Raw genomic sequence first — 9,752 nt, 5'->3', positions numbered from 1 at the left:
TTGAACCAGAAGCCATCATAGACACTGACTACATGACCACTAGAACTGGCCGAAGGTATTCTAGATATCTAGTAAAATTTAAGAACCATCCTGTAGAGGAAGCACAATGGATGCACGCTAGAGACCTAAATGCTTTCCCCACTCTGTTAGCTCCACATTGAGCTAATAGCAATTGAGGTCAATTGCTATCCCACCCCGCGGGTATGATGCCAGGAGGCATATTCCACGGTGGATTCTGTGAGGATTTACGGTGGATTCCGTAAACTTAGATGACTGGGGCTCATACACAAAGAGGATTCTTTGTGCGAGAAGTTGATGGGGACGCCTGTCCTTTTCGGGCGTTTCATTAATTTAGTGTGTACATGGGTGATTCCATAGCAGGTGATTCCGCAAAATGCATATTAAATTAATAAACGTTTATGAGTTTAGAGTGCGCACTCGTAATAAATTAAGGTTAGGATTTATTTCTAACCAGTTGATTTATTTATGTAGCTGAAGACTGCTAGGTATTCACTTTTGTCGGTTTAATTGTGTTATTTTACTAACGATTGTGAATGCTTCAGTTGATGTGTAGAGATAGCAGCAGTGGCGGAGGAAAGCATTGGAGTCTAGCGGGTTTTCGACCTTTGGACTATATTTTGATAGGCGCCACGCCTATATTTTGTTGTCTATTGAGACATCGATTATTTATTATTATTTTGTATGCGCTTATGCGCCTGGATATGTTATTTCTATTTGGACATTGAGATTGGGCGTGCCAGACACTATGGGCACCGTCCATTTGCTTTATTTTCCTATTTTTGGTAGAAAGCAAACTCAAAAGCTAAAAGCTTATCATATTTTTGTAATTGGGCTATTATTGAGCATGAAGATTGGAAATATACATAAAATACATGCTTTGTGAAGCGCTCACACAAGGCATGGGGGAGATTGAACCCAATTTGTCTCTTGCCTCATGTCGTGCTTGCTTTTACATGGGTTTTTGTGCTAAAAAGTAGAGTACTTTGTTCTTGGGGACCTTCCGGGATTCACCACGTGAGCTATCTGCGTCCGATCTGCGCACCAGTGTTGAATTCATCTTGCTCTACACAAGCTATCAAAAATTTAGAAAAATATGGTAGAAAAATATTTAATTGAAAAAACGCAACTAGCCATAACAAATCAACTAATCATTGCAATTCCATTAAATAATTAAATCACATAGACGTTAGCACTTAAGATATGAATATTGTGGCATCATCCACATATGGCTTGACTTGTGTTCGCACCTGCAAGTCTCACACCTAGAAAGAATAGGTGTCCCCATAAACCTTCTATCGAAGACGGAAAATAATTCACTTTTAGGAATGTGCCATGCACTAGTGGAGAACTATTCAAGGCACTCATCTTATCAATGTGCACAGAAGGGAGAACTACTAAACACACTCATCCCCTCGTGTGGGTGCCACCTGGCAACAAGCACACCCACACACACACACACACACACACATATCCAATATCAAGTTCTTTCTTATAGGCCAACTTTTGTTATTTGGGTAAACATAAGGATCTCCGAGCAAGCTATTTGGCTATATATATTAGGGCAATTCTGAGCCGTTAGAATCATAAAGCTCAAGACATTGGCAAATAAGTTTAGGTTATGGTCACTAAAAACTTATATTTTGTTGAAATACAGAATGCATATTCTAGAAGACCATAGATCAACACAATAAAGCATGTAATAAGTTAGATGTCAAGTTAAGAGTTGAATTGGCACTATATGATATTTTCATACGAAGGGATGTAGCTTCTCATAAAATACAATAATCACACATAAATATTAATGAAACCCAAAAGGATTTCTGTATAGTGTCTCAAAATTATAATAAGGTTTGACTGAATAGAGAAATTAATCCCTACTATGGTTTTGTACAATGGGATTAGATGGTTAGAAGGTGGCGCGTGTAAACATGATTGATGTCTTATATGCGTTGGTTAATTCTTGCCAGTTATAGGCCAACTAGTCAATCTCTCTTGTTTTCACAACATTTTTAGCCCCAAGATCACTATTGAAACTATTGAGAGTACATGATGAGAGAAAAACATTAGCTTTGAATTTTATTCATGTTTTAGTATGGACGATTACTTTCTCTCTTATTTTTTGCATCATAATTTATTTTGGAAATGACTTCTAGTGTTCCTTTGTCACACTCCTATTTCTTGTTGACCTCTAATCTGCCACATTTTACACTTTAATTGAGCTCAAAACACTTTTGAATTATATCATTATAGATTATAGGTGTTGTCATATCTATTATAAACTAGAGTGTGCAAAATACTAGTGAAGAAGATACATTGATCAGTTGTTGTAAGTCCAACTAGACTAAGTGTGCCATATCAACCAAGATGACAAACTTACAATCACTCTTTTGATAAGAGTTCGAGTTAACTGAATAAATGGTTGCAATCAATTGCACAACTCACAACTAGTGAGAGCCATTAAATATTTCTAAAATATCTTCAATATATCTCCTAAAATATCATGTATCAATAAATATTTATAAAGAGGATGTACGCATGCCTTAGAATAAACGACGGCGTGTCTTATAATTTAATGAATAAGTCTATGGAATAAATTGCGCTTGACGTGTGTGTTGAATTCATCTTGCTCTACACGAGCTATCAACAATTTAGAAAAATATGTTAGAAAAATATTTAATTGAAAAAACGCAACTAGCCATAACAAATCAACTAATCATTGCAATTCCATTAAATAATTAAATCACATAGACGTTAGCACTTAAGATATGAATATTGTGGCATCATCCACATATGGCTTCACTCGTGTTCGCACCTGCAAGTCTCACACCTGGAAAGAATAGGTGTCCCCATAAACCTTCTGTTGAAGACGGAAAATAATTCGCTTTTAGGAATGTGCCATGCACTAGTGGAGAACTATTCAAGGCACTCATCTTATCAATGTGCACAGAAGGGAGAACTACTAAACACACTCATCCGCTCATGTGGGTGCCACCTGGCAACAAGCACACCCACACATACACACACACGCACACACACACATCCAATATCAAGTTCTTTCTTATAGGCCAACTTTTGTTATTTGGGTAAACATAAGGGTCTCCGAGCAAGCTATTTGGCTATATATATTAGGGCAATTCTGAGCCATTAGAATCATAAAGCTCAAGACATTGGCAAATAAGTTTAGGTTATGGTCACTAAAAACTTATATTTTGTTGAAATACAGAATGCATATTCCAGAAGACCATAGATCAACACAATAAAGCATGTAATAAGTTAGATGTCAAGTCAAGAGTTGAATTGGCACTATATGATATTTTCATACGAAGGGATGTAGCTTCTCATAAAATACAATAATCACACATAAATATTAATGAAACCCAAAAGGGTTTCTGTATAGTGTCTCAAACTTATAATAAGGTTTGACTCAATAGACAAATTAATCCCTACTATGGTTTTGTACAATGGGATTAGATGGTTAGAAGGTGGCGCGTGTAAACATGATGATGTCTTATATGCGTTGGTTAATTCTTGCCAGTTATAGGCCAACTAGTCAATCTCTCTTGTTTTCACAATATTTTTAGCCCCAAGATCACTATTGAAACTATTGAGAGTACATGATGAGAGAAAAACATTAGCTTTGAATTTTATTCATGTTTTAGTATGGACGATTACTTTCTCTCTTATTTTTTGCATCATAATTTATTTTGGAAATGACTTCTAGTGTTCCTTTGTCACACTCCTATTCATGTTTTAGTATGGACGATTACTTTCTCTCTTATTTTTTGCATCATAATTTATTTTGGAAATGACTTGTAGTGTTCCTTTATCACACTCCTATTTCCTGTTGACCTCTAGTATGCCACATTTTACACTTTAATTGAGCTCGGAACACTTTTGAATAATATCATTATAGATGATAGATGTTGTCATATCTATTATAAACTAGAGTGTGCAAAATACTATCGAAGAAGATACATTCAGTTGTTGTAAGTCCGACAAACTAGTGTGCCATATCAACCATGATGACAAACTTAATTAGTTGGGCATACAACCAAAGTTTGGGTTGATGTTGAGGAAATACTCAATAGCATGGGTAATTTGGATGGCTTGCTCCTTGTACACCTTGTGGAGGTCATGCTTGCCAATGCTTTCAAACTCAAGGGTGTGGATGAGAATGGAGGAGCTTGCATGAGGCCCACCTTTAACTTTGATAGAGTGGGTAAAAGAGAGCCAATGGGTGCCTAAGCCAAAGCCTTCTATCGTGTGCCATGTAGCCTCAAGATTGTCCTCGTTCCCATGCTCGAACTTGATTTTTGTGAAGTTCAACTCATGGAGGCGACCTACAACACAATCATAGCCAACAAGTCAACTTTGTTCATGAGACTTGGGAGGTTGGAGAGAGAGAGAGAGAGAGAGAGAGTGTGTGTGTGTGTGTGCATGTGTGTGTGCGCACATGTATGTATGTGGTCAATACTATGTTGGGGACATAATAAGGTTACTATATAAAAAGACATAGAGCAAAAATCATGGAGCAAGGGTCCCTAGTCAAGCTAGAAAGAGGTGAGGTGGAAATTTAGGGTCTACGTTTGGTTATTAAGAGAATTCTCCCACATAAAAATTGTAAACGGTAATTTAATAGTGTCAGATCCATTAGCACCTTAACTTCAAGAAGAGGAAGTGAGTTTTTGAATTTACCCATGCTTTGTAATTTCACCCAAAAAGTCTCTTGCTTGGGACCCTTGTGACACAAATTGTTAGAGATTTTTAGGAGCTTTGGGAGCTTTAAGACCAACTATAAATGTTTGGAGCTAGTTCATAGCCCGGCACTAGCATTCTCTAGTGAGAAGCCCTGCTTGTATTATAATAGCGACTAAAATAACCTAGCATCCCCTAGTGAGATAGCCTTGTTTATACTATGAAAGTTGAATAACCGCCGCCGGTGGAAACAAGTACCGAGGCTCTTCCCCAGCTTGACGTGTAACACGCTGCCCGGTTTGGCCCAACTGTCGCCTTCGACGAGGTCAGTGCGCTCGAAATGGCCGGGCGCAGCGGCCAGGAGCGCGTGTGGGAACTCGTCCACGAAGGCTTTCCACACGCGAGACGCCGGCGCCTTCACTGCCACCTCAAACACCACCTTCGTCATATGGGCCTTCCCGCAATCCATTCCTCTCTGTCTCTCTGACTCTCTCTCTCTCGTTACGCTACTGTCTGGCTAGCTCTCGATCTTGGCAGGTTCGACGCCTACGTTTAAATAAATAAGAGAGCTACACTTTTTCTATCAGCCCACTTGACGCGGTCTATACACCTATCGTATGATTCCCGGGTACTCCGCATTTTGCGTAGCCTTACGGCCCCCACGCGCACCTTCACATCTTTGAGGTTTCATAATGACGAAACGTCACGACTGCCGACTCAAGCTGGCTTTCTGCTTACTTTTGCGATACCCCGTGATGGCTGAAGCTGTAGCATGCAGCTGGCTTGCTCGCTTCATGAGCTATATTCTGTTAGGACTCGCAACAATCCATGAACTGCGGGGCTCTGAATTATAGTGCCCAAGCACCTGCCAATAGTCTCCCGGTACTCGAATAATGAATTGGCATTCGTAGTACGCCCTAGCGCGCGAGCGAGTAAATTTACCATAAATTAAAGTATTCTGGTGGAAGTAAATCTATATAGGACAACGTTAGCGAACGCTTGGACGGCGCAACGTCAAGTCTAAAACAAAGCAAAGGAAGAAAATTAAAGTTTCATTTATGTATTCCTGAAAGGCTTTGTATACCACTTGGCATAGGTACCTGAAGGACCACATGCATGACCGATGTTGTTGTTCCAAATTTCCCGTATGAGTTTAAAGCGCCATGGTTTGCAGTGGCATTAACTCAAAAGCATATCTTTATGAAAATACACGCGAGTAAAAGATGGTTCCTTCGTGGAAGGGGCTTGCATAGTTTTGATGAAATACTAAGCATGCTTATGGTGGCCACTTTGTTAAGAAACTAGTTCTCCAAAAAAATCTTGTAATAAGGCTATCTATTGCCTAGTTTAACAAACAATATCAATGACTTGTGTAGTTTATGCTTGCATTACCAAAATATAATGAGTACATGAGTACTCCAAATTCAAATACATGATTTTTCATAATGGCTTATGACATATTTAAAGAATGGAAAATATTTGATCTGATCTCTCTCGCTCTCTCTCCCGCTCCAATCTCTCATGGTCACTCATGTCACCTTAAATCTCTTTGAGAGATGGAAAATGTTGTGAGAAAACTCTGCAATCTGTACTAGGAGCATGTCATGAGGACGTAGAAGGTAAATGCTACGTTAATAGTGTGATGCAAGAGGACGTAGAGGTGAATATGCTTGTGTAAAAACATCCGTAAGTTATCCTAGCAAGGGGTTGTTTACATATAGAAGAGAAAGACACTCTATAAATTGTAAAATATCTATGTACATACCTTCCTACCAGTACCGTTCCTTGATCTTCTCATATGTTGCCCACATATTTATGTGTCCGACCCATAGGCACTCATGAGATTCCTTCATAACTTGTAATTGGGTAGACTTGTCTGCAACTACTCTTAAGGGTTTTCCTCCTCTCTTCTTAGGATGCTTTTATAGCAAAGAAGTAACCATAGGCTTTTTGCCTAAGCCTCTTGTATTCTACATCTGACCATTCTATTATCTTAGTTCGTGTATTCAGATATTGTCCTATCTACAACCATTCATTTGTGTAAAGTTCTTCTAAGAATGTTTAAATAATGGATGTATGACACACATGATCCACCCTAGTGGCGGAAGTGTCTACCACTTCATCATCTTATGCAAGAAGAGACTCTAATAATCAGACGTAGCCCTAGAGAGCATGTTAGCAATTTGATTTTATTTTCCTACAATGTGCTTGAACTTTGGATTTAAGGACTTCATGCAGGCAATCCACCTCATCATAGCTATATTAGGCATAGAGAAAGTGGTAATCATTCCCAAAACAAACTTAAAGAGTCAGTATCAACCACTAGTGAAGCTCCAATGAAGTAATCTTTATCATTCTTAAGGGCTTTCACTATTTCCCAAATTTCTCTTTTAGTTTGTAACCACGTATTGAGAAATTTGGGAAATTCTAATGTGATTAATATTTGGACACATGGTCAAATCTTATCCCCTTAACCACGTATTGAGAAATTTGGGAAATTCTAATGTGGCTAATATTTGGACACATGGTCAAATCTTATCCCCTTACTTGAAGGTGAATCTTTCCCTAGATACTATACAAGCAATCTCCCCAAGTCCCACTCTCAAATATGGGGTTAAGATTTAGCCACTTGGTTAAATCTTTATTATTATTTGAAAGTGAAAGTTGGGAGATTCCCAAATTCTCTAATATGGTATTCTATGGGTACCTCCTTTGTCTCTCGTTTTAGGACTTTCGCCCTAATCCATATAGCATACATATTACCTTCTTCATTGTCTTGACTACACTACAAGATATAGACCTTATACCGACGTTTAAAGCGACGAAAATACAAACAACAAAATTTGCCCGCGTCGTCGCAAAAAGCGTCGTTATTGACGACGCCATAGAATGCACTCTCACTCTCTTTCTCTTTCTCTCCCTCTCTCATTTCCTCCCCCTCCCTCTCCCTCTCCCTCTCTCTCTCCCTCTCCCTCTCTCTCTCCCTCTCCCTCTCCCTCTCCCTCTCCCTCTCTTTCTCTCCCTCTCTCTCCCTCTCCCTCTCTTTCTCTTTCATTTCCTCTCCTAAACAAGCAAAAGAGAGTGATTTAAACCTTAAACAAGCAAAAGAAAGAGAGAGGGAGACTCACCGATGAGATATGGCGAGCGTGGGGCGGCTCCTCTTTGCGATGAAGGCTCCTCCTCTCCTTCGCGAACAACGGCGGCGGCGGCGGCGGCAAGTCTTCTTCCTCTCCTTCTCTCACGACGGTCGCTCTCTCCCTCGCTCTCGCTCTCAAAACTCACAATGGAGCAAACACGAAATGAAAACCGCGCTTGGTTTCGGCCGCTTTTTTTTCCTGCGGCCCGTCGCTATTTGCGACGCAAATAGCGATGCTAGTAGCAACGCCAATAGCGACGCCAATATCCACCGTCGCTAATCGACATCGCTACTAGCTCAAATCCTTGTAGTGCCAATAGCCTAGCCTATTGCAATAGGGTTAGTGTCCACTATCATCACAATATGCCTTCCACAAGTATAATATGATTTTCTATGAGTTTAATTAAACCGTATCAATTTCTTGAACTTCCTCATAGGTCTAGCATGCCTCTTGTTCCGAGGGGATTTTTGCCCCTTGCAAAGTAGTTGATATAATATATTTATAATATGGAAAAAATGAGGTATTTAAATCAAAATAAAATATGCATGCTCCAATGAATCTCCTCACCTTTAAATTGATAGAAGAAAATTTTGTGATCTTATTAACAGGATCTACTTAAGGAGAAGAAGGCTTTCTACCATACCAGCTAAGCATATGACCCATAATAAGTACCTCATTCACATTGAGAACTCACTTTTGTCCTGAAAGAGTCAAGTTTACCTCTTCAAGCCTCGTTAAGTTCTTCTCACAATCAAAAATACGATTTGCAACAAATCATATGCATCCATGTTCATTCAAGCTCTCATCCTTCTCTATCTCTGCACAATCTCTAATAGCAACATCATTAAGGAAGGGCATAGTAAGCTGATGAATATACTATTGCAAGACATTGCTCATAGCATTCATCATGTGTGTTGTTGAGTTTATAGGTCTGTGTGGCAAAGTACACATCATGACAAGTCCTAATGAAGTCCTCATGGTCATTAGATCTCTACTTTGTGAAGCAAGATGAGACTAATCATAACTAGAATAAAGATCTCCTAGAGAGTAGATAGCACAACCTACAAATGCCTCAATGAATTCACCCACAATCAACCCTATAGCAACATTTGTGACAATCACCCTATTTACTAGCTTTATATCTTGGATAAATCTAAGTGATCCATTCTTCTTTCTATTATAAACCATCCATTAGGATAAGGCATAGAAGAAGGCTCTAAGGTTTCCATTTATATCTTCTTATTAAGCAAATCAAACAATTTTGGAAGATGTGCTCTAAGAACTAGAATAGAACAAGGATTCCATACAATATGAGGGATAGTAAAAATCACCATGGGAGCAACAATCTCTGGACTCACACAACCAATATCATGAGGATGGAATGTAAAAGCTCTTCCATGTTGCTGTAACATCTCTAGGAAACACTGCCTCTTTGTAGGTAGCAAGAAATCTTCATTCCCAATCTTTAACTTTGCTAATGTCTCAACTTAAAACTTATGCCCAGTATTCTCTAGGTCTCTTAAATTTGGCTAGTTAGCATCCCTCTTAACTTCCTCATCATAAGCAAAAGTGGACTTGCAACAATCGCTTTACCTTCTTGTCCACAATCTTGTACTTAGTGTCAACATATCCTCGACTCTCTTTGCTCCCTTGAAAATCTCAATTCTTGCTATGCATGCATAGCACTCAACTCCTTGGCTGAAAATTCTTAGTCCTCTACTATGTGGGCTACATAAGAATAGCCCCATTCTCTCTTTATGGAAATAAATGAGTAGTATTCTCTATTAGCCAAGATACCTCATACCTCAAAAACTTTAGTGGCTGAAGATAATCAACCCTTTCCTTTGTTTACCAAAATACTTTAGCACTCAACTCTATTTATTGAGACTCCTTAACCTT

At 39.0% G+C, this 9,752-nt stretch overlaps 1 protein-coding gene across 4 annotated transcripts; it reads right to left on the bottom strand.

Annotated features, from left to right (window-relative positions):
• Nucleotides 1–878: 878 nt before the first annotated feature.
• On the bottom strand, nucleotides 879–5,248 carry LOC148035878 (major strawberry allergen Fra a 1.07-like). Of its 4 annotated transcripts, none has more exons than XM_087677882.1 (3): nucleotides 4,975–5,248; nucleotides 4,103–4,361; nucleotides 879–1,093 (listed from the first exon to the last, which is right to left on the bottom strand). In XM_087677882.1, exons 1-3 carry the CDS (start codon nucleotides 5,183–5,185, stop codon nucleotides 1,075–1,077), a joined length of 489 nt encoding a protein of 162 aa, XP_087534008.1. In that variant the 5' UTR covers nucleotides 5,186–5,248; the 3' UTR covers nucleotides 879–1,074. The 4 variants fall into 4 exon arrangements, with proteins under 4 accessions (XP_087534008.1, XP_087534009.1, XP_087534010.1 ...); XM_087677883.1 differs by having other exon boundaries at nucleotides 881–1,084; XM_087677884.1 differs by lacking the exon at nucleotides 879–1,093 and adding an exon at nucleotides 2,625–2,649.
• Between the last annotated feature and the right edge of the window lie 4,504 nt (nucleotides 5,249–9,752).

Source organism: Lygodium microphyllum, chromosome 5 (genome assembly GCF_053477565.2).
Source record: "Lygodium microphyllum isolate KBCC chromosome 5, Lygodium_microphyllum_v1.1.10, whole genome shotgun sequence".
NCBI lineage: Eukaryota > Viridiplantae > Streptophyta > Polypodiopsida > Schizaeales > Lygodiaceae > Lygodium > Lygodium microphyllum.
Note: the sequence above shows the minus strand (reverse complement) of the source record. Positions and strands in the feature narration are given on the sequence as shown.

Bases quoted from the DNA above. Each gene is read 5' to 3' on its own strand.
- LOC148035878 (XM_087677881.1), bottom strand. From the start codon at position 5,185: ATGGATTGCGGGAAGGCCCATATGACGAAGGTGGTGTTTGAGGTGGCA. The intron at 4,362-4,974 runs GTACTTGTTTCC...ATTGTGTTGTAG, and splicing joins CAAGCTGGGGAAGAGCCTCG to GTCGCCTCCATGAGTTGAAC.